The sequence below is a fragment of the Netta rufina genome, assembly GCF_964035555.1.
Source record: "Netta rufina genome assembly, chromosome: 14".
NCBI lineage: Eukaryota > Metazoa > Chordata > Aves > Anseriformes > Anatidae > Netta > Netta rufina.
This window is the reverse complement of record NC_140137.1, coordinates 3,111,570-3,136,827: the sequence shown is the minus strand read 5'-3', so window position 1 is coordinate 3,136,827 and position 25,258 is coordinate 3,111,570. Positions and strand designations below refer to the sequence as shown.

General features: G+C 41.5%; 3 protein-coding genes across 3 annotated transcripts; 2 read left to right on the top strand and 1 right to left on the bottom strand.

The window, feature by feature from the left end:
* Positions 1-1,589: 1,589 nt before the first annotated feature.
* On the bottom strand, positions 1,590-11,135 carry HMMR (hyaluronan mediated motility receptor; the record flags this gene model as incomplete). The annotated part of the gene is made up of 15 exons (XM_084295411.1): positions 1,590-1,654; positions 2,015-2,177; positions 2,439-2,615; positions 2,874-2,973; positions 3,071-3,226; positions 4,885-5,043; positions 5,743-5,859; positions 6,452-6,666; positions 6,978-7,126; positions 7,877-8,055; positions 8,840-8,914; positions 9,476-9,576; positions 10,082-10,168; positions 10,466-10,654; positions 11,097-11,135. 15 exons carry the CDS (start codon positions 11,133-11,135, stop codon positions 1,590-1,592), a joined length of 1,971 nt encoding a protein of 656 aa, XP_084151537.1.
* A 2,625-nt stretch (positions 11,136-13,760) lies between these two features.
* Positions 13,761-17,370, top strand: NUDCD2 (NudC domain containing 2). Its single transcript, XM_084295565.1, has 4 exons — positions 13,761-13,988; positions 14,500-14,548; positions 15,714-15,865; positions 16,768-17,370. The coding sequence occupies exons 1-4, from the start codon at positions 13,800-13,802 to the stop codon at positions 16,849-16,851; spliced, it is 474 nt and encodes a 157-aa protein (XP_084151691.1). The 5' UTR covers positions 13,761-13,799; the 3' UTR covers positions 16,852-17,370.
* A 2,492-nt stretch (positions 17,371-19,862) lies between these two features.
* Positions 19,863-21,269, top strand: LOC311214501 (uncharacterized protein). Its single transcript, XM_084295098.1, has one exon. The coding sequence runs from the start codon at positions 20,488-20,490 to the stop codon at positions 21,121-21,123; it is 636 nt and encodes a 211-aa protein (XP_084151224.1). The 5' UTR covers positions 19,863-20,487; the 3' UTR covers positions 21,124-21,269.
* The last annotated feature ends 3,989 nt before the right edge of the window (positions 21,270-25,258 follow it).

The window sequence follows — 25,258 nt, the reverse complement described above, 5'->3', positions numbered from 1 at the left end:
TTTCAGTATTTCATTTCTCCAGTATTACTGTAAGTGACATGCTAAGCTTTGTATATTTTCTCTTTGCAGCACATGTATACAAAATATTAGTATATGCAATTAGTAAAAACACAGCTCATGTTTCACTTGAGTTCCAGTATTTATTTTTTATTAACAGAAATTCACCAGAAATAACAGAGTAAAAGAATTGCAAGCTGTATATATTGTACAGTTCAGATAAATCATTTCTTCTGTACAGTTCAAGAATTACATTGTCTTTCAGACAAGCCTGATATTAAGTTTTGTTGTGAAGATTTAAGATTAGAACACTAGGTCGCTTAGAGGGTAATTTTATGTTGCTTTTCTGAACCACTGGTTTAAGGAAATTTAAATTCATTTAAAATGTTTATTCTGCTAAAACATTCTTAATTTTAGATGCAGTTCAACAGATTCCTTCCATCTTGTCAAAACCCAAGTCTATAAAAATGAATGCGTAGTGGGCATCCTCCCACCCAATTAAAAAAAAGGTTCTGTTGATATTCCTGTCCACATAACATTGATCAGGTAAGACAGCTGGCTGCAACAGCTATGACTATTTAAGAATCCAGTGAGCACAACATTGGTAAAACAGATTTCCCTTAAGACCTTGATCTTAGCTATGGGATGCAAAGAGATTCACATAGACAAGGCAGACCAAGTCTGACCTGGAAATCCTCTTCTGGAGATCAATAGTTGCATTATCTAGCCCCAGGAAAGAAATCAGCATGTCCTGAATACAAATTAAAAAAAAAAAATAATCCAAACCAACCATACAATATAACTTTTTACATCTGACCTGTATTACGTAGGCCACAAAGGAGAGAGTCTCTGGAAAGTGCTCCTGTCATTGCTATCAAAGCAACTATAATCAGCAAAATTAATTTAACATGGAACTGAAAAAATTAGGTACAAAATAACATCATACATGAATGCAGGTTTTGTTATCCTTTTCGCCTAATTATTATTCACCTTTTCTGAACTTAAGTTGCGCTGTTAGAAAAACAAACTAAGCAGCTTCTGAGTCCAAGATTGTGAGGATGTTACTGGGAGTCTAGAACATGCAGCCCTCTGTGGCCTCCAATTTGAGGATAACCAAGTGTAGTTTTTCTAAAAATAGGCTGTTCTTTATCACTTCTCAAGTAATCATGCTAATATGTATAACATACAGCACCCAATTTTACCTTGAACAAATAGTCTGTTGAAATCTTCCGTATTACTTAAGTTTATTGATGATGTAAAATGTTTTTCTTCATAGCAAGAAAAGATTACTCTTGTTTTCTATTACCTGCAATGCAAAAACATTACTAAGTTTGGATTTTGCACTACTGCTCCCTCGCATTTAACAACTATTTGTGTGCTGGGGGAAAGGAAGGCATTAGATTGCACATAACAGGCAAGACCAGAACTTCAGACACTGGAATACATTCTGAAGCAAAGGTCTGCTCAAGATCTGTATCCTTCCCCATCTCCATGTGGAATCTTCCACATTCACCTGCAGCAGGCTTTTTGCTTCCTACCTGTATACCTACAGCAGTGTAAGGTCCTGCAAGTACCAACTAAAAAAACAGGGCTCAATCCTCTAAGTCACCTTTACCCTTATTGCCGTTGCAGGAGATACTGACTACCACTAGATTAGCTACAACAGGTAAACTGTATGAGAAATCAGTGGGTGATACACAGCCACAAAACAAGGTTCACATCTTACAATCTCATGCAAAACAGTTGGGTCCATAACCCACTCCTCCACATTAAACACACTTTCTGTTGTCTGACCCAACAAACAGCCGTCTCAGCTAGCATTAAAACAGGGCTGGGAAATGCAATGGCCAAAAGTACACTGGAAATACCCCACAGCTGTAGCCTCCCAACACATGCTGTAAAACACAGGAGATGCTATCTCCTTCCTTCCCTAAGTGAAGCAGACTATGCAAGACTGCCGTATGTTCTTTGGATAAGTTAAAGAGATACAAGGACACAGATGAATGTCCATGCTTACCTTCTTTCAAAGGAGTTCTTGGAGAAATATTTTCCTTGCTGCCATGCTGGAAAGCTTTGGAAGGATCAAACCGCCTAATGCCCTGAATTGCACAGAGTTGCTCCTGAAGATCCCTGTTTGCTTGCTTTTGTTTTGCTAGCAGTGCACGCAGTTTGGAGACATCCTAAGGAAAACAATCCTTAGAAGTTAGATTAAGAACAAGAGAAAAGATCACCCTGTATACCACGTATCTAATCCTCACTAAAACAGATTATCTTGCTGTTCTGGAACTGGTGGTTCATTCTAGCCTAGCACACACAAGGAATTTAAGAACCACAGAAAACAAGTAGCTTGCAGAGTTAGTCTGTAAGTAGTTACAGAACTCAGCAAATAAAAAGAATTAAGTAAATGAATTTCCAATTTCTAACATTACAATTAGACAAACCTGTTTCAAGTGGGTGTTCTCCTCCTTCAACTTCATAACATGCTTGATTTTTTGTTTCTGGTTCTGGTGGCCAAGTAGTTTCGCATATGCATCACTTAGTTTATTCAGTTCTTCTTGGGTTGCACCATGCTCACTTAAGAGAGCATTCTTCTCTGCTTCAAACGCATCTAGCTGGCGCTGAAATACATAGTACATTTTTTATTTTTCTTTTTAAGTCTAACTTTTTTTTTTTTTAAAGCTGACTGAGATCTACAGAGAACGATTGTTTTGGGAAGTGACATAGCTGGATGAAGGGACGGTAACTTAGGAAATGATAACAAGGTGAATGCTGTAGAATGGGAGATAGCATGTTTATTTCTCAAGAGAAAAACTTGAGTCAATGTGCTAATAAAGTCTGAAGTCAACACCGTAATAAACATCTATTTCTTCACATACCTGAAAAGGCTTAGTTTTGTTATGCAACTCTTCATATAGATTACGCCAAGTCTTTATCTCTTCTTTTAAGCTAGAGGTCATATCTTCACTTACGGTTTTCCTAAGAAGCAAAAAATAGAATTTCAGCTCTCAGCATTTCTTCACAATAAAACGGGTGTGCTACAATACCCACCCAAGTTTAATTTCTGAAAAGTCACCTTGATCTTTGATCTGCTTCAAGTTTTTTTTGTAGATCTTCAGTTTGCTCTTTCAGTTTTTCCTGAAGCTTAGTAATTTGTGCAAGGCAAGATTCTCTTGTTCTCTCTGCTTCTGCTTCTTTCAGTGCAAGCTTTGTCTGGGCTTCTAAAAGCATCCTGAGGAAAACATCAACCATCCATAATGAACCATCCCTAACTTTTTTTATTTTATTATTTACACTAGTAATTAATATTAAAATATGAGTAACCATGTTTGAAAATCTGTTACTTGAACTGAAATGAAGGTTTGTGCTAACAGTACCGTAAGAAAACAACATAGTACAGAAAACAATCAAGTTCAAGATGTGGTTTAACTTCTATGAAGAAGCAGTGCTTTCAAAGTAAGGAAGTCTTGTGTTTCTTATTTGCGGCTGTTTAATACTAGCAGCTCTTAATGGAAGGTACTCCAGTAGGCTTTTCATGCAGAAGTTTGCTCAAGCAGAAGCTAGCCAAGATCATTCAGTGTGGATGACCTCAAGGGTTCACAAATTTTACATCTAAAATGTTGACTTCCCTCTCTTACCTAAGCTATTTATTTTTATCATCTAGGTGGAGACTAAATCCATCCCCCTGCCACACTCTACAGTAGGCATCTAAAAACAGAAAATAGCTCTTAGCTGCTTTTCTTTTAACAACTGTAATAGAAACTGGAAGAAATATCAAACAAGCAAGGAGAAAATAAAGGACATCATCTTAAAACCAAAGGTGCTTTAAAATAAGCTGCAGTAAGCTGTAATTCTTTTTTGGACTGTCTTAACATCCTGGCTATAGGTGAATGAAACAGCAGAAGCATTACAGAGACATTTTCTAAGTCAGCAAAGCGTTATGACAGATGGGGAGATCAGAAATGGCTCAACTTAGTTTGGCCAAAAAAAGGGTTTTAATGCAGTTGCATGTGAATGGTTGACACATTCAACTGCTGAAAACATTAGAGCATAGTTGCAGACTTAAAACCAACTTCAGCTTTGGAAGCTAGCTAGTGATGACACTCAGAGAAGCAGGGAAGGAAATTTAGTGGACACACAATATACTCCATAATGCAGCACGTGTACAGGCAGTTGCCTCAGTTGCTTGATAATGGCAGTTGTACACTGGGACCATTTATGACCCAATTCCCTCATTTCCTCCCATCACTTGCCCACAACAGGGAGCTTGCACATGGTCTGCCACACTGAGCTCAAAGGAGAACATGCACCACTAAGCTGCTGTTACCTGCTCAGAGAAACATATCCACAATACTGCCCAAAGACAACTGCTGGCTCTACTACTTTTCAGCTGCACTGTGATGTTGCATATTAGGAAGAGGGCAGATTTTTGTTTACTTCACTGCAGTGCGTTAATTTGAGGACTGTTAATCAGCATCTGCTTGTGAGCAGAACTTGAGATAACAGACATTATTCAGGAGAGTGGCAGATGGTTAGATCTGAATTAAATATGTTTGTATGCCCCTGTGGATCTTACTAGTTCATGGAACAGTCATTATAACTAATATGTCTCATAAAAACAATATTCCAACAGAATTCGGTAAAGATTTTCCTTTACCTGCGTTCCACCTAAAGGAAAATTTGCAAGCAATTAATTGAATCGATTAGTTTTCTAATACATACAATCCTAACGTATTTCGTCTATCAACATTTTCAACCTTCTGCATAGGGAAAAAGGAAGATATGTACAGTTACATCAAATGCTAATATTATTTGATAGAGCACCATGCTAAGTTCTAGTTAAGAAGGTAAGCTTCAGCTGGCTTAAGGAAAAGTTTGTCAGCCCAATACCTTGCATATTCTTCTTTTGCTTTGTCTTTAGCATACTCTGCTTCCTGAAGCAGCTGTAGATTATCTTGGCTTGTTTTTTTTAGTTCAGCAATTTGTTCTTGCAGAGATGTATTCTCCACTTTAAGGCTGCATATTTCTTCAGCTATTGTCTTCTTGTAGCTAGTATGATAGTGCAAATAAGAAAATACTTGTTACTTTAAAAGAATTCAGATTAACCAGTTCAGGCCCCATGAGAGCAATCCAAACTCAAGCTGCAAAGGCATAAAAGATTTTCTAATCCATTAAGCCATACGCAGCAAAACTATGGCATATTCTGTGATACGTTTAACATTTCTACCTAGATACGAAAACACTTCCTATAAAAACAACTATATCTGAAGGATGCCCGATACTTCAGATTTGCCTTACATTCTTAAAAATAACAGTATCAATATTAATATACTACAATTTGAATATTGTGACAACAAAGATCCGCAAGAACTGTAGGACAATCATCAGTTTTGAGCCTGAACAGCAGGACTTACTGCAAGATATTTTAATGTACAGAGACCATCTTTACTAGTTACAACTCTCATTGAGTATCAAGAGCACTTGGGTATTCCACTTGGTTGCATTTTAGAAGAAACATCCACAGCTTCCTCAGCAAGATTACATAGTTTGTCATTACATTTGACTAATACTCAAAAGGAATAAATAACATTTCTTAATGCTATCAAAAAAAAAAAACACACAAAAACGCTGTAATATCACACCAGCTGTCATATACAATGTGAAGTACTAAGGCAGAAGAATAAAGAGCATATGTTGTTATAGTTTCAGAGATCATTGCTGCCAGACATCTTAATGGAACTTAAATACCTTTCAAACTCAGCAAGAGTCTTTCCAAGTTTACACAATGTGTTGCTATGCTCTTCCTGGATTTGCCGAACCGCACTGCTGTGCATTTCGTTGATTTGCTCCAACTCAGCATTCTTCCTAAAATAAAAATGCAACACTCCATGCCTGAATGTGTTACCTGTTACAGAAGGCTGGTAGCAGCAGCAGCAATACTTGCATACTGACAAATCAGTAACGTCACTGCCACAACTTTTCATGTATTAAAGCACCATCTTCATAGCAAACAAAGACTTCACCCACCCCTTAATTTCCAAGTTATCTTATGTGTGGAATAGATTTAATAGTTGCTAGTAAGATTTCAATACATGAAAGTTAAAAACAACTTGCTTGAAAAACCTATCCTAGGGATTGCCTTCTCCAGAACATAAATACCAATAAAAGAAATCCATGCAGCTTATTCTTCCCAATAACTTCACATTACTACAGTACTGGCATGTCAGACAACTCTCAGCATACTAATTAAACAGCTTTAAATAACATAATTTAAAAGTTATTTAAATCATTCAGCTAGATTGCTTCTAACTGCTGCCATTAACCAAAACCCAGCAAGAAATACATTCCGATGTGTTCAGGTTTCTTTAAAACCTGAATTAGACTTAAAAGCTTTGCTTATGCTGCTGATTTAACATGTTTTCCTTCCAAAACTGTAAACTGAGATTACTTCACTAACCCTTTCAACTTTACTTCCATCTGTGCAAGTTCAAGAGTTTTAGATTTGGTTTCTTGTTCCAACCACTTCACCAACTTCTCAGCTTTCTTCTCCTTAGCATGCAATTTATCCAGCTCATTCATTGCAACCTTCATCTCTTCTTCCAAGAGGTGTCTCTCACTTGTTACCTCATCTTGAAAATCTAGTAACCTCTGCTGGATAGATGCAGACAGCTCCTGTGGGCCGGAATATAACTGATTTTAAAATTACCAGAAGTTTTCTAGATATTGAAGGCTACTTTGCAATGCTCAAACCTTATAGCACCACAGTAAGAGCAAATTTATGGAAGAAGCAGAACTACTATCATGCCACTTTGATTCTTATAAGACATGGTATCACACAGTTTTTGCTGGCCAGCATCCATTTCTACATCCCACAGATTAGACCATTATTAGTATAGCAACTCTATGTTTAACCAAAATCAGAACATTCAGTCCCAGGCATTGGGATTAGAATATTTTTAGACTAATTTTAAGTCTGTATTTACCTTCTCTTGCTGCAGCTGAGAGAGAATCTCCTCCTGCTTCTCAAGCAGTTTTTGGTGTTCTTGTTCTTCTAAGCTGATTTTTTTTTTCAGATCTTCTATTTCAGCATTCATACTCAGGATTTTTCCCCTGCTCTCAGAAGACTCTTTTTCTGCATAGAGCAATTGTCAGTATAACAGGTAGTGCCTTCTCTACCTTCAAAGAAATACAGCACCTTTTCTTCATAGTACTTTAATTCTAATTCATCCTAACTTTAAAGTTAGACATAGGAAAACAAAAACCCTCATCTTTTACTTGCCCAGGAACTCACCAAGAATCCCACTTCAAATAATGTTTTAAGGGATAGGACTTTTAAGGGAAGTGATATTTTATCTTTGGTTCAATGAATTAGCTTTTATCAAAACAGCTAGGAATGGGGACAGCTATGGCTGAGGAAAAGCTTCTGAATGATTCCCTCAAAGATGGGCTGGTGGAGATAGGAGAGGGGAAGGGGAGAATAGGGCAGGGCTGAAGGTTTCCTGGACGCACAGTACTTCAATGAACTAGTGCATAAACCTCTAACAATGTATTACAGCAATATAGCACTGATTCTCAAGGAAGATTATGGAACAAGTCATTTGTGTTCAACTTTCAGATTAAAGCCTAGCATGCAAACAACTTTGAATTCTGTAGTGCCTACCTTAGTATACCTCCATGGAAATATAAATTGAGACTGGACAGAGGTGTTTCCAAGGAGTTTTCCCATATACATGTAATTATTGGCAAGCTGTTCTCAGTTGGAGCTTAGAGAGCTGACTTAGTTTTGAACCCACACAGACATTTTAAACAAACCCATTAGAGATGCTTTAGGATGTATAAGTGAGCCCAACTATGTGAACAGCAAAAAGGCACTAGCGATTACCTTTTTCTTGTTCAAGCAACTCACACCTTTCATTAAGTTCTCTGATCAGCATACATGATTCGTCCTCTTTTGTTTTGAGTGTATCAGTCAGGATCTTGATGTCTTGGTCTTTCTTTATCAATGTCTCTTTCATCTGGGCAGCATCTAGTTTGTATTTCTCTACAGTTTCTGCAATACTACTGTAGAAGAAAATTCAGGTATTTGTTAACACTAAGTTTCATTTTTAAGCTTACACTTCAGCACAAAGGAGAAATTCTTCAAATACTTAGTACAGGTGGTTTTCGACAGAAAAGCAGCCTTCAGCTAGTGTTCCAGATAAGTTTTTGCGCACTAAGACAGGTTACTTAAAATCAAACGCAATTGATTTCAAAATGGATGTTTTAAGAAAAACCTAGATGGTCACACAAACTAAAATGGTTTTGTATTTTCACCACATCCTGAACTAGGTACACTTGACTATCAAAACTGGTTAGTGTTTCTATCTGTTACAAAGCACTGGACTGATAATTTTTACTATCAGACTATGCTCTTCTCAAGCGAAAGCAACACGGATCAACTCTTGAACGAAAACCAGAATATTACAAAGTCCACTGGAGGTTAAAACTGTTTTTACAAGTGAGTGCTCAAAGGCATTACTGCCAGTAATTTAGAGGAAAACAAGTCTAGCTTGATTTATGAGTTTAAATAAATCATGTTAGAAAACTGATTTCAGGACTGATACAAAACTTGTCCATAATACTGCTTAGCCCACAAAAGTGCAGTCACTTAGAAAGGTAATTAAAATATTACCTTCTGACTCCTTCCTATTATCTGGAAAAAGGTCAGATTCCCCTTCCCACCCATTCATTTCAATACTATTAAACATAATTGTTGCCAAGCTTCTACTTCATCCAGCAAGAACAAGGCTTAGTTTTACTGCCCTCTTAACTTACCCAGTCCAATCTAAGAACAATTTGTTTTTACCTGAGCTCTGTGATATATTCCAAGAGTTTTTCAGTGTCAAACTTGTCTTCAGCTTTCTCTCTCTCCGTAGCAGATCTAAAAATCAAGAAGCTTTCATGATGGATGTATTGAAACACTTCAGAGCTATTTATAAGCTATTTGTTTACAGATAAGCAAGTACAAACAAATTGTTTGACCACAACTTAAGAGTAACATATTCTTTCTGTAATCCAGTGTGGCTGACAAACTCATATTGACTCTAAGAGGTGATTCTATGATCTTCTGCTCTTTATTCCATATGGTCTTCTCATTTGCACTAAAGATATTGTGAACTACCTTCCACCATGAGCAAATATACTAGAGGGGCTGCATGAGCTAGACAAATCATCATTGCTTCCCACTGTGAACTGCAGTACCTGTGTTATTAGCTTTGTGTATTTCAACTTAATGTAAAACATCGACTCATATTCAAGTACTAGGATTTTAGGTAAGAGCAGAAGGCCCTTGAGTGTAAGGAAAACTTGCCAGTGCTGAGCTTCTTTCCATCAAGTTCATTCCAGGCCTTTATCTCCCCCAAAACCATATGCTTGCTGGGAGTATATGCAGCTAAGCCCAGATACATTGCCGTCTAAGTGCATTTCCTACATTACCACTTACAGTTTTTCTTTTAACTCTGCTACTTTTCCTTTTGAATGCTCTAGATTCCTTTGCACCTCCTGCAGTTTCATTTCCATGTCTTCCTGTTTTGCAAGTGCAGTCTAAAAAAAACAAACAAAACCAAAAATAAGTCCATTGTCTAAGACAAAGATGAACTGAAATTAATTCATAACCAGGGTTTAATTACAGTACTTGCTACTACGCTAAATGTGACTCCTATATTCAAATTATCCACCTGCAAAGATATTAACATTTGTTAAAATTACAGACAATAACCACCCAAATAAACCATGTCTAAGCTTCAAACCACATTTCCAACCACTGGTTTTCAATGATATTAACAGTCTGACCAACAGACTGATACTGTTACAGAAGTATTTCTAGGCTTCCTTCCTCAGTCTTACTTACTCAGAGATACTTTACATCAACAGCAAAAACAAGATTTGTTGTTTGATCTTTCTTTCATAATTCCACTGAGCAAAAAGTAGAAGAAACTACAGAATTGAGGATCGAAACTGAGCATGATCTGTGGGAACGCTGCAAGCCCTTCATTGAAAAGTTCCTGAACAGCTCAGTTATTATCCCATGCAGTGCAAGGCAGCTTACTTTTTCCTTAGCATCCCTCTTGTTTCTGAGCTTCATTAACTCCATACACAGGCTGCTCATTTTCTTCTGCACACCATCTTCACACAGCTTATTAGAAATAAACAGCAAATCAATAAGCATAACAGTTTCATATCGATCATTCTTCAGGCTGTCAAAAGAGCATCCCCCTACCACCCACACCTCTGATGATCTCTGTCTGTCCCGGACAGCAATGTTAGCCAGTCCAGCTCTGTCTTTAGATAAACACGCAGTACCTCAAGATGTGTTCTATACCTGTGGCCATGAAGGGGCACAGGGAATGTATCAACAGGCAAGTTCCCTCTTCACCAGGGAACTCAGCAACATCAAAGTCAAAGCAAATAAGTGATATATTCATTTGAATACCTTAGATTTTAGTAGTTCATTGGTTCTTGTTAGTTCCAGAAGCTGTTTTTTCAGGCAAGCAACATTTGCCAAAAGAGATGTTTTCTCCTGAACTGCAGCACTCAGCTTAGCTTCAATCTTAACAAAATCCTCATCCAGAGCCCGAAGTTTTTTATCCTGCTCTCCACGCTCTCTCACTAATGCACGAATCTACAACATAACAGGTATTCTTTTTTATTTAATGATATAACTTTCATTAAATAATCACTAAGCCATGCCTTTTGTTTTCCTAGAAAGGCTGAGTATCTAAACTGTATTGACTTCCATTCAGAACACGCATCTTAAAGTTTGTCATTCACAGAAAAGGACATGAGACAATCACAATTCCATATTGTTAAATGCCATAGATTTGCAGTCCTAAATCTCAACTGAATTATTTTGCGCTACTGAGCCAAATATATTTCAGTAAAAAGTTAGAATAGGCTTTGCTTTAATTTGTGAGAGAAGAAAACTCTCCTCCTTGGCTGTGGAATAGAAAGGCATAGTGTGCTATCTGAGACAAACGGAACATAGATTAGTAGTAAGCTTATTGTTTTGATTATGGGAAGCAGTAAACATATTCCAGAATTGCACACACACAATGTATTCATACCTCCTTCTCCAGTGTCTTCTGTTTCTTCTTCTCTTTCATGAGTATGAGATCTTTTCTAGGCTTCAGACTCCCACTAACCGGCTTTTTAAAACAAACTTATTAGAAATATTTAACTGATTTCTCGCTGCATATTAATTTAACATTAGAGTTCAGCATAACAGTAGGCAACACTGTTAAAGACACACACAATAATCAAAAACAAATGTCTCTCTCCTGCAGATCAGCCAGATTAGAGTCAGTTTTACCACTGTACTGTTGTGTAAACATTACCAGGAACGGACAGCTCAAGGCCTTTGTGACAGGAAGGAGACTGAGAAAACCTGAGACATACACATCCCCTGAATTCAATAAAAACACTTTAACCTCTTAAGTTCAGCCTAACCTTAAAGTTCTGCTTTGTTTGCCTAACTTCCTCCTATATCATGAGTACTAGTAAACTCAATTACTAAGTCAGGGTTACCATTCAACTCATTAACCCATTTATTTCCTTGCATATTGCACTGAGAACCTGTATATACAGTGTTGTCCCCTCCTTGTTTCTTTTAGCACTGTGTTTATGCTCTGGCCTGTACACCATAGAAAAGCAACAGAAACAAGATCTCACATAGAAGCATCTGCACCACAATTACAAGGTAAGAGAAAAAAAAATAACCCCCAAACCACAAACCCATAGCAACCTACATTAAAGCAAGCTTCGTAAAGCCACCCAACACACCACTCAGTAGTCCCCAGTAATCATCATATGATCCCAAAGAAAGTTAATCCATTTCCCTTCTTTGCGACTAAGGAATCCACACAAAATCACGTGTTCCATACATAGTTCACCAGGATAGGTTAATGGCAATTGTACAAAGGGACTAGGTGATTTAACTAGTTGCAGGGATGTTGAACCAGAACTCATAGCGCTACAGATACCACAGAAGAGTCTTACCATTGATCCAAAAGATCCACATCCCCCTCCAGTTACAGAGGTAGGTGCATTCTTCTCGCTGTTCTGATTTGTCTCACCTGCAGAAGGATGTAGAAAAGAACAGTGAAGGAAAGCGTTGGGCGTGCACATGGTGAGAGAAGTTTCACCAAGCTAGACAAAGTCAACTGATTTTCTATACAAAGGACAGAACGCTATCTGCTTATAAAACTACTTGCCTAACAACTTAAGGCCAGCTATTTTCCTACTGTCATCAAGCAATTCAGTATTAGTCAGCGGGGCACTTGACAAGGTTCAGAGGCAGACTACCTGATGACAGCCTGTTTTGAGAATTCAGCTTCTGCCAAGTTCTCCACCACCATCCAGATTCATGCTGCCAGTTTTCAGTTCAGGAGTATCTTACATCTTAACAAACCATGAGAACGTCACTAAAAGCAAAGTGTCCTGGTTTCAGCTAGGATAGAGTTAATTTTCCTCCTAGTAGCTATTAGGGTGTTTTGGATTAGTATTATGTTTTGGATTAGGATGAGAAGAGTGCTGATAACCTGCTGATATTTTAGTTGTTGCAGAGCAGTGCTTGCACCAAGCCAAGGATGTTTCAGCTTCTCACTCTGTCCTGCCAACGGGCAGGCTGGGGATGCAGCAAGAGCTGGGAGGGGACAGACTCAGGACAGGTGACCCAAACTGGCCACAGGGGTATTCCATCCCATCTGGGGTCATGCTGAACAGTATATAGGGGTGGCTGGCTGGGGTGGGGGGGGCTGGGCTGCTCGGGGTTAGGCTGGGCATCAGTCAGTGGGTGGTGAGCAATTGCATCGTGCATCACTTGTTTCTTACACATTATTATTATTATTTTCCTGTCTTAATAAACCGTTTTTATCTCAACTCACGGGCTTCACTTTCCCGTTTCTCTCCCAGAGAGGGAGGGGGGAGGGTGAGCAAACGGCTGTGTGGTGTTTAGCTGCCGGCCGAGTTAAACCACAACACAAAGCTCATGAAGTACTTGAATCATACGTTTGAACTCCTGATTAACAGAAATTACATATAAAATTGTTATAGAAAAAAAAAAACTCCAATAGACATGTTGTTGCCGCTCTAGTTGAGATGCAGGATAGGCAACGAGCCCCATTACCAAAGCAAAGCAAGTAATATTGTTTTAAAAAAGCACAAAGCAGGAACAGCGTGGCAGCACGAACAAACGCAGCTGTCAGAGGCGCTATGCCACCCGCTCCGCACGGCCTTAGGGACTACTCACCCTCCTGCCTCCCAGCCCGGCGATGCATTTCGGAGGACAGCGCACGCCCCGCCGCCGCTGAGGCCTCGCCACAGGATCCCGGCTGCGGGCCGCGAGCTGGAGCTGCCGCGCACACAACAGCCACGGGTCACGAGGGGAACGGCTGAGGCCGGTAACCCCCAGCCCCACCTCGGTCAAGCTCCCGCCCCCCCTCGCCCTCCCCGTGCCCAGGCAGAGAGGCGAAGGCCGCGGTTTCCCCTCAGAGCCCCCCCTCCCCCCCGCCCCGTACCGCAACCGCCGCGCCGCGGGGCCGCTCCACGCGAGGCCATGGCGGCAGCCGCCGGCCGCGCCGCGATTCGAATGGGGCCAACGGCCGCGCGCCGCGGGGAGCCAATCGCCTCCCCCCGCTGCCGGCGCCGGCGGCCAATCGGCGCGCTCCGAGCGGAACGGGCGCGTCACCCGCCGCGGGGCGAGGCGGGCGGCGCGCGTGCGCCGTGCCCCGGGTCGCGGGCGGAGGGGCGGCCCCGGCGGCGGGGGCTCGATGGCGGCGCCCTTCGAGGAGCGCAGCGGCGTGGTGCCCTGCCGCACGGCCTGGGGCCGCTGGTACCAGACGCTGGAGGAGGTGTTCGTGGAGGTGCACGTCCCGCCCGGCACCCGGGCCAAGGACGTGAGCTGCAGCCTGCAGAGCCGACACCTGGCGCTGGCCGTGGGGGGCCGGCAGCTGCTGCAGGTAGCGGCCGGGGGGTGCGGGCGGTGCCCGCGGGCTGCCGGGCAACCCCGCTGCGCTCTGCTCCGTGAGCGGCCGGGCACCGCCTGCGGGCGTAACTTCGCTGCTGAACGCAGCAAGAGAAGCGGGGATTGTCTTTCTCTGGGGTGAAAAGCGATTCTCGGTGCGGTGACATCCGTGTGTTACGCCGTAGGTGTGGCACCCTCAGTGGGCACACGGGAATTTGGATGGCGAATGAATTCAAAGTCCTGTTACCCACTGAGAAATACGGGCCTTCCTATGAGTTAGGACGCTGAAACTAAACGTATGTTTTTCATGTTAAATACCTGATTAAAAAGACACAACACTTTGATAGGCCATGTACAAACCTGTGCTAGTCAGGCCTGATTGTGCTACTCCTTGCGAAGGAATTCTGAACGCAGGGAGGTGGGTAAGTTATGAGCAAAGCTATGCAATGTGGGCTGGTCACTGAGCAGGTTTTCCTGTTAAGTAATCTTGGTCATGTCTTTTGCAGGGTAAACTTTTTGACTCTACGATAGCTGATGAAGGAACATGGACATTAGGTAATAACCTGTCTCTCAAATGACATTTTGGAGTATAATAGAACTTGCCAAAATATGCTGTGGAAGAGTTGACCCATGTTTTTTGTTATGGGAAATGCTTTCTTCTGATTCTGATCAAGTTATGATTCTCTGTGAAAAATGATAATTGTTATTGCCAGACTAAGGAACTAAGGTAGTACAAAAGCCCTAAGGTATTAAGGACTAGGGGAGAAGTGCCACGTCTGGGAAGGTAGTATTCAATCAATTAGGAACACTTCCTTAGAACTAACATTTACTTTTTAGGAAATTAGTAGTAAGAAGATTTTTGCAAACCCTTATTAAAACTGCACTGGTACAGTTATGTCCAAGAGAATCAAAAAGCAATCTAACAATTGGGCTAAGGTACTTAAAGGAGCAAAACACTTCTCTGATTGTTGCTTTGTAAATATTGTGGTGTTCAGAGTAGTTTTTGAAAAACACATTTGTGGACCGTGCCTATTGATGCTTTCCTATAACGGGTTTTATTTTCCATTAAGAATAAACATCGATTGGTAGTTTGGTAACTTAATCATTAAAATCAGAAGTGTAAATAAACATTGCAAAGTGAAGCCTACTCTTTTCTAGCATGCAAACAGTCTTCAAAATACACTTTATAATGTTGCACTTCCTCAATTAAGTTGAACTAAACATGTAGATGTTACCTTTGAGATGCACTTCTAATACCTTCATGATACTTCACACTGCCTGTGTTCAATAGCAATTGATGATAATTCCATGTTGCTTAAACTTAGTTCTGGTTTTATTGGTAATAACCTCCCTGTGAAGCCTGACCTGAAATACTTTGTTATTACCATAGCTGATCTGTATATACTAATAGGTTAAATCTCTGTTGTGAACCTCTCTAGAAGGTTACTTTACATTGGAATAGAAGTATTTATGAACGGTGTTTTAATTCCTCAAAACAGCTTTAGTATTTTACAGGCCTGAAAGTGTGGGCTGCATAGGCTTGCTTTGTCTCAGGTTGTGTTTCTTGGTAATGGTTTTATTTATTAATAACTCCATTGGCATTAAGAATTGAAATTACTTCAAGAAATCCCATGCTTTGACATGTTAACAGTGAATACAGCAAAAAAGCTTGCACGAAGGACAGAGTCTAATAGGTGTGTTTTGTCTCTTCATTCAATAGAAGACAGAAAACTGATCCGCATTGTTCTGATGAAGACGAATCGAGATGCTGGAAATTGTTGGACGTCTCTGTTAGAAAATGATTATGCTGCTGATCCTTGGGTACAAGACCAGATGCAAAGGAAACTTACACTGGAACGATTCCAAAGAGAGGCAAGTCAAAGGTCCCTGATTACTGCTTATATTTTGTTTGCACATGTAGGTTATGGGCGTGAAAGCTGGGTAAAACGTCTGCTGTCTTGTGCCGTGGAAACGTATACTGTAGGTCAATAAAGACCTGTGAACATTCTGTATCAATGTATTTTTAAGAGGTTGTTCTGTCTGTAGTCTGTCTGAAAGTTAAGTGAAAAGTTAAGGTGAGTGCCAGAGTGATACTGATTTTACGGTTTTGATATGTAACTAACAAATTTTTATTTAAGTTAGGCCACGTATAATTTCTATTATCTAGAATTACAACATACCTATATCTACAACATAACATCATACTCTACTGAAGATGTTTGCATGTAATGTCAGATGATGGAGAATAGTTAGCTGGAAAATATTTTCCTTTGACTTCAACTAAAATTGCTTAAATTGTTTCGGTATAATTTTAGCACTCAGCTGTTCTTACTCATGTCAGCAGGTTGTACAACTACAACTTATTACCTGACAGCTGAATCAGCACATTACATGCTGCAACAAATACTATTTTTATCGATTTTGTTTATCCAGCATGGCAGGTACTTAGAGTCTTTAAATTGTAATTTCAAGGGATATCAAAAGCCAGAAAACTTTGTTAATTTCCTTAATACTACTTCACTGTGAGATAAAACTGCTTGCCAAGTTAATGACATTACAAATTTAGGTAGTGGGCAACCAAACTATGGCAATGCAACGTTTACTTGTTGATGCATTCTCCAAGCAGAATGTCAGTGCTCTGGCAAATGGTTAACAAGTTGATAGCTGCATGATCTTCTTAGAGTGTTAACCTGTTAACAGAAATGTTTTTTTTGTTTTGTTTAAATCACTGCTATTCAAGAAAAATCTGTCTGCTAAACTTTTATCTCCATCAGAACCCTGGATTTGACTTCAGTGGTGCAGAAATCTCTGGAAATTACAGCAAAGGAGGACCAGACTTCTTTAGCCTTGAAAAATGAACTCTTTTAACCTATGTTCCTGGAGAGAAATTACACATTTTACTGGAGGACAGGAATATGTAATTGGTGAAGACTTCAGTGATCTAGTCAGCGGATTGTTGGCAAGTAATTACTTCAGCAAAGAGAAAGGAGGTCTCTTCTAGCAGAACGAAGTGTCAGCATCTGATTCATAAGCCGCGATAACTTTCTAGCATTAAAGGGATAAAATGCATGAAAAGATGTATACAAAAAAAAAGTAACATCTTGAAGCAGAACACTTTCTCTGATACAACAGTAAACTAGTCAGTTATAAATATACCACTTGTCTTATGTAAGAATATCTTTACCGTTGAAGATGGATCCTGTAAGTAAGATGCTGAATATTTTTTCTTAACTTGCAACTAGAAGGATATTGGGAAGGCTACAGTTGCACTTCTGAAACAGACTTGCACTTCTAGCAGCCCTATAAGAATTTGTACCTTATTCTAAAATAGTGGTTAATAAACTACTGCATCTTGCCTCAACTGAGGATTTACAATCCACTGCATTGCCCCATATATCACTAAAAGGGGCTCTCAGTTCTGTGTGCGTGTCTGGGAATGGGCCTGTGAGTGCTGCAACTGCAGCCAGGCTGTGGGGCAGCGGGCGTGTGTGCCCACAGCTGGAGTGAGTGCAGGCTGTGCCCAGGGAAGTGGTGGCATCACTGTCCCTGGGGGTGTTCAAGGAAATGTTGGACCTGGTGCTTAGGGACATGGTTTAATGGGTAACGGTGGTAGGGGGATGGTTGGACCAGATGACTTTGAAGGTCTTTTCCAACCGTAATGATTCTGTGATTCCTTGCTGTCAGGTAAGTGATACTGGAAAATGGACAAGTCAAGTGAAAGTCTGGGTATACATAACTGTGTTAACGTCATAAAGTCTTTCAGTAGAAATATTTAAAACTTAAAAAAAGTACGAGAATGTAGTAATTCTTGAAAAGAGTAGGAAGTCCTTAAGAAAGAAAAACCTTGCTTCTATTTGCAACCACCATACAGTACAAGCTGCTTATATAAGTTGAACATGCAGCTGTAGATTTCTGCAGTTAGTTTTCAGTTTGATAGCCACACCGTAACCTTGGCCCCTGCATAACTTAATATTTTGCATGTGCCAATTACTTATCATGATTTTTCTACTTGTTCCTAAGGATGCAGCTCAGAAACCGTCCAACTGCATCACACGGGACGAATGGCGTGGCAAACTAGTAGGAAGAAAACACAATTGCCAAATTCTATTGTGTTCTGAACACTGAAACTATTGCCTGTAAGTAGGTCCTAAGCACAAGTTCCCCGGAGGTTGCCAACAGCATCTAAGTTCAACCTTACTAGAAAAATTGCATCATTATTTCATTTGGGATATGGCAAAAATAAAGTAAGAGTTGTTGACAAATGCTTTCGCTGTAATTACATCCAATGCTTTCTTGCACCAGTAAGCAAACCAGCACTACTCCTGAAATAATAAAGCGTGATTTTTCTACCCCCGTCTTCTTTACAGAAATGTATAGTAGGTTCAAATGCCATGGTAAGGTTTTAGAGAGCTTGCCATAGTGTACAAAAGTAGGTACAGGTTGGTATTAAGTCTTGAGGTTTAACGCGGCTGGCAGCAAAAAAACACACAGCCATTTATTCACATCATCATGTTACCAGCAATCATCTCATCCTAAGCCAAAACAGCATTCTACCAGCTACTAGGAGGAAACTTAACTCTGTCCCAACTGAAACCAGGACATACGCATATGTGAATTCAGCTTAAAGGTCTAAACCCAGGCTTCTCTCATGTTGCAGAACTGACAGTGAAACCTCTGCACACTGTAAAAATAGCACAGAACCAGTAACAAGGATGTCCGACGAATGTTGCATGGGAGACGTTCGGTTCTTTGTGATTTTTTTTTCACAGGTGTTTGTACTTTTGGCTTTTAGAGAAATTACCCAGTTAGGTTAATCCGTATTGCTTTCTTTTCCTACTTCATGCATTTAGTGTATCTTTAGATATATCTTAAATTAGGGAGCTTATACTGGATGCACAGGACAAACCAGGAGCTACAATCCAGGTGAGATGTTAGTGACCAAGATGAGTGACTTCTTTTAAAGGTCCAGCACCCTTGCAAAAATGCTTGTGATGGCTTCCCACATGCAAGAGCAGGAAGCTGGACACAGAACTAACTTTCTGCTTCTTCTTGATCAAGTCCTTCGGGAATTAGCCTAAGACCTTCTGAGGCTGGGATTATCAGTCTCAGATGCAAGCTCTATTGTTACTGCAGTTCTGGAGACTGAGTTCAGACTGCCGTTGGTCATAGAACTGTGAATAGTCTGCTTCCTTCCAAACGAATTTTTAGTCAGAGGTGTATGGAGAAGAGCACCGTATGTTTTTGCAGCTTGTGATTGTTTGCTTCCCTTGGAAGCTTTTTCATTTGTCTATGCTGTATGGCCCTTTTACAAAGAGGTAGAAGCAATGCGAATGCACAGCCAGGTGAAATATTTGTTGTTTGCTGCACAGGTGAGTGAAAGATACGAAAAAGTTGGCAAGAAGGCCCTAGAAATTCTTCCAGACGGGGTGTGCTGTTCGCACAGGACCTTAGAGATTTTGAAGTGGCATCTGTGTTGCGTACTTCAGTGATACGCAGACAGGATGGCACTGAAGGCTTCTTTTGTTGAAGCTTATTGCTCAGGCCTGTAGGAAGTGGATAAGAACATACCTGTGCACGCATCTAAAAACTTGAGTGGGTTGACTAACATCTTCATGTAAGATAAAAGGTGTGGTTAGTTTATCCGGTTAAACTGATGGAACCCATCAGCCTCTGAAATTAGTACGACATTGAACTCTTGGTTGATGTTGTGGCTCAGAAAAGGCCTATACTTTCTATTAAATCTTCACAGAAATAGCTTACTGCTTTTACCTTTTAAGCAGAAAACCATTTTTTGTAGTCTTTTCTGTCATTGCGAGGGTACATGAAGAGAATTCTGCAGAGAGGGGTGTGATTTAAAAGGCTAAGAGAACACACTGATGGTGTTGGCTTGCTTTCGAAATTGCGAACATATCAAATCAAATCAAAGCATAGGAAGCGAATCAAGAAACGAGGGGTTGCACATCTTCCGTTTCTGGCATTATGTAGTGTTTATTCTAGTTGGACCTACAGAGCAGCCTCTGGCAGAGCACTGGCATTGCAGAGCATCACCTTGCTGAAGCAGCACTATTGAAGTCACTAAGCATTTGCAAGAAACGGTGACAAACTGGGAAGAGATTGCTGTTTGCTTCTGTTAACATTGCCTGCCTGGGAGACTGATGTCCCTCCCCAGCTGGAGAACCCAGAGGGACATCAAGGAGGCCAGAAGGGGGCTCTTCAGGGGACCACACAGGGAAGGGGAAGCAAGGGCCGGCTGAGGAGTGATCCCCTTAAATAGCTTTACTTGCTTCTTGGCTCTTGAGTCAAAACAGCCATAGCTATGTTGCAGGACCAGCAACATGTCTGCTCCGGCTGCTCCGGCCAGAGCCACACTGTGATATCATCGTGATGACACTGGGGCGTCATGGTGACGTTTGAGCTTCCCCCACCAGAACCCCCAGACAGTCCGTTGAGCCTCGCTTGCTGACTGGCAGGACCAAAAGTAGCCGTTCGCAGAAATGGCTGCAGATGGAAACTCGAGTGACAATGAGATCAATGAAATTAAACAGGAGCCACTTCCAGAAGACACGTCATACGGTTTTGCTCCAGACGAGCTGTTTGAGGCTTTGGACTCCCCTTCTCCTGAGCCCCTGGGACAGGATGAAGGAGCAGCTTGTGATGCTCGTGCAGCATCCACAAGGGGAGAAAAAGATCCCCAAGCTCTCACTGATGACCGTGAGACCAAACACGTTCCTCATGATTCTTCTGAGGAGAACGCTGGCAACAGCAACGTCTTCTCATCCCTCAGCTTCCCAAAGAAACTCTGGCAACTGGCTGAAAGTGAGGAATTTAAGGCCATCTGGTGGGGTCACTCTGGAAACTATATTGTGATCGACGAGGAAATGTTTAAAGTGGAAGTGCTGGGAAGGACAAGACCTCCGAGAGTTTTTGAGACGGAGAGTATGAAAAGTTTCATTCGTCAGCTTAATCTGTATGGATTCAGCAAACTGCAACAGGACCTGCAAAGATCTCCCTTGCTTCCTGATCTTCCGAAAGAAGAGGATGCATTTGCTGCTCGTAGGAAGTACCTCCATTGCTCCACACGTGAACCAATTCTCACAATATTCTGGTGGGAGAGATGGGTGTTCCAATAAAATAAGCCTTGGCAATGGAGGAGATGAGGATAACAGTAGATGTTCTGATCTTAATTGCGTTTTCAGGCTGCTTCCAGGTGTTTTAGAGCTAGCTTTGCGGAGGACTAGACATGCAGATAAAATACGTTTGGGTGGTACCCAATGAGTTTGAACCCATGGAACACAAAGATAAGTAAAGCAGGCTATGATGAGTCCATTTATTTTAAGGCATTTGCAACGTACCAGAACTGTATCATCAGGACTGTATCATTAAGCTTTAGTCAGCCTAAGCTTTAGGCTTAAACTGACCAATAGATCTTTCTAACCCATGACTGCCTTTACCAATTACAATCCTCAGTTCTTGTCTCTTGCTGTTTCTCAGTCCCAAACACGTAGCAAGTACTTCTCCTTTGCATTTTTTTAGATACTCTACTACTATAACCCCAGCTTCAAGAGAGATTCTCCCCACCTGCTCCAGAACTGCAAGCAACGAGTTGCCCTGAAGAGGAAAGCCCTGCAGGCGGGGCTGGATGAGAGCTGCCCCAGCAGCCGCCTATATGCCCAGCCTGGGTGCAGAGATGCCGATATGGATGAGGAGGACCCGCTGGCAGCGGCAACTCCAGCAGAAGCCACACAGCCAGCGGCACCCGCGGGGTCCCCAGGCACTGGGCAAAAGCCACCCCTCAAGCCAGCGGTGCCCCTACAGCCTCGCAGGGAGCTGCTCCCAACCTGCCAGATCCTGCTGCAGCAGCAGGCAGGGACAAGCAGCAGCGTCTGGACCCCTCCCTGCTGCTAGCAGGCAGCAGCCAGACCTCAGCTGCCGCTCCTGCTCCCTCCCCACACCACGTCCTACCTTCCCAGATAGCCCTGTGCCCAAACGCAGGAGCTCCGAAGGCTCCCTCGGCTGCCCTGCCTCCCTTCGGTCACCCACTCCTTCCAGTGGCCTTGCTGGCAGCAGCCTCTGCTGCAGCCATTTTGCAGCCGTACAGCTGGCGGGGCCTGGCAGCCCCACACTGCCCGACCTGCACCTGCGACCAAGACGGGGCAGCTGCAGGCGACAGAATGGCACCCACTAGACACATGGGACCCACTAGACACAGCAGGGATAGCAGCACCCCCTTACAGCTTCACAGTCTGTTAGTTCATAGGTTGATTGTTCTGGAGTTGACCTGCTTGAATAATAAAACTTCTCCAGTTCCAGTTGTCTTTTTGGTATTATTTTTAAATGGGGAAATCTCGGGTTGAATTTGTATTTTGTCTCTCAAAAGGAAGTAGAAGCAACTGTTTCAACACCAATTTGATCGTTTTCCACAACAGACCAGCTCTCTAGGTTCTTAGCCACAGAGAGCAAAAGAGTGGATAATGTCTGCATGCCACATGCACCGAGGATGCTCTTCCTCATGATGACTTCTAACGGAAAGTTAGGAGAGAGTAATTAAATAACACCACTTGAATTATGGAAGACTCAGAAAGGGAATGTCACAGACTCACAGAATTGTGGGGGTTGGAAGGGACCTCAAGAGATCATCGGGTCCAAACCCCTGCCAAAGCAGGTTCCCGAGAGCAGGTTGCCCAGGTAGGTGTCCAGACGGGCCTTGAGTGTCTCCAGAGAAGGAGGCTCCACAGCCTCCGCAGGCAGCCTGTCCCAGCGCTCCGTCACCCTCACCATGAGGAAGTTCTTTCACACGTTGTTGCGGAACTTCCTGTCGTCCATTTTGTTGCCGTTGTCCCTTGTTCTGTCCCCACAAACCACCGAAAAGAGGTTGGCCAAATCCCTCTGTCTCCCACACTTTCTTTACTTTCTCCAGTGGGGTTCCCATCTGCTACGGCTTCACCTCCAGTTAGCCTTACTAAGGGAACAAAACCTGCAATTACCACTGAATTTCCTTCTGCTAATTTTGGAGGAAAGTAACTCCAAATCCCAAATATAAACAACTCCTGTAGATAGAAATGTGAGGAGTCCAAAGTAGTGGAATCTGAAAGACTGTTTACTTTGCTAGACTTTCTATGAAAGAGGTATTGTTTTAATAATAAAATGAATACTATGGAAGAAGTATTGTTTTAATAATAAACAATACTTGAGATCCTTCTCAGGAAAAGCAAGAAAAATATTTAATTAAATAGCTGGTGTGGTTCTGTGTTCTAGATTTAGGATCAGAATGCTGCTGATAACACACTGGTTTTTCAGCTGTGACAGAGCAGTGCTTACACAGAGCCAAGGGCTCATCAACTTCTTGTGCTGCCCTGCCAGCGAGGAGGCTGCAGACGCTCAAAAAAAAAGCTGGGAAGGGACACAGCCAGAACAGGAGACCCAGGCCGGCCCAAGGGATGTCCCATTCCATATGGCATCATGCAGAACAACAAAACTTTGGGTTTTGGCCAGGGATGGAGAGGTGTTGTTTGGGGCCTGGCTGGGTATCAATTGGTGGATGGTAAGCAATTGCATTGTACACCATTCATTTTGTATATATTTTATTGCTATTGTTGATGTTGTTATTGTTTTCGCTCCTTTTCAAGTCCAATTCAAGTGTCTCAACCCACAAGTTCTGTTGTTTTTTTGTTTTTTTGTTTTTTTTTTCCCAGTTCTTTTCCCCCATCCTTTCACGAGGGTCGGGGAATGAGCGAATGGCTGTGCGGTGCTTAGCGGCCTGCCAGGTTAAACCACAGCAGGAGAGTAACACCAAAGTATATACATTGGCTCAGAAATGTTTTTAATATGAATGGGTACTGTTTGGGGCATCGTAATTGAAGTCCAGCCTGGCATTCCACCTAGCGTGATGTAGAGCTGGCAAGTGAGAGGACCCTACAGGAAAAGAGCCACGGGCTTCCTGGCTGACAAGTGCAACATTTTCAGGAAGCATTTCATCATTTAACCATTCCGCTTCCTACCTGGAAAAAAAGAAGTGCTCCTGTATGTCCTGCACGAGTGAAGTAGCTACAACCTGATGATGGCATGGAGGATGTGAACTATATGGTAAAAAAAATGACAAAGTTTTAAGTCTTGATGAATCACTGGAGTACTAACTGGTACAGTCACTGTGTCCTCTTTGCTCTCTTACTGCTCTCTGGAAGACTTACAAAAAAGACCTACAGAAAAGACCTAGAAAAGACTTATAGAAAATAAAAGATGATAACTTGGTAGACAGTCCTATTGAATGTAACCAGACTGCGTTCTGACACATGCACCAAAACCATGATCTTCAGTATTGATTATTTAAATTACGTACCAATATTTCTGAAGAGAAAACTGCGTATTCAGAAATGAAGGAGTTTCCCTTAATGTAACACACTCCCGAGTGTTATTTCACAAAAAAATATTTTAGATAATTACATTATAAACAAGGCCAATGTTTTAATGTGTAAGATAAACCCCAAACCTATGGAATCAGTATTTCTGTGCAAAGTGACAGTTGCTTAATGGATTTTTTTTTCCCCTTTATCAATGAGCAAAATGGTTATAATCATCTGGCCAAGCTTTTTTGTTAGAAATGATGCTGCTACTATCTGGAGAGAGCTGGAAGTGAGTTTTCCTGGAATAAGATAGTGCAGTTGGAAGAGACCTTCAAAGATCGAGTCCAACTGTCTGGCCTCTTCAGGGCTAACCAAAAGTTAAAGCATATTCTTGAGGGCGTTGCCCAAATGCCTCTGGAACACAGGAAGGCACAGGGCATCAACCACAGTTCAAGGAAGCCTGTTCCACTATTTGATCACCCTGAAAGAAAGCAGGCCACCTGTAGGACAGCATCTTCAAAGCAGTAGTAATGTATGTACTTACTTAATGTATGCAGTCTAAGTAGGACTGGTATGGAAGTCTCCATTCTGATTTAAAAATAAAAATAGAAATCTGAAGACTAGTTGCTTAATCTAATGAAGTCATGCACATTACTCTCTGCCATAAGGTGACAGTTGCTCCAGTTCTTTTCAAGAATGGAGTATTGCTATTACACTCTGGGAAAAGAAAAAAAAAAAGGGGGGGGAAGAGGGGGAAATGGTGGGAACGGTGTAGTCCCTAAGTGGATAAAAGAGTAGAATTCAACTGTAATGTAGAGATCTTGTTCGTATGATACACATATGTGAATTCAGCTTAAAGGTCTAAACCCAGGCTTCTCTCATGTTGCAGAACTGACAGTGAAACCTCTGCACACTGTAAAAATAG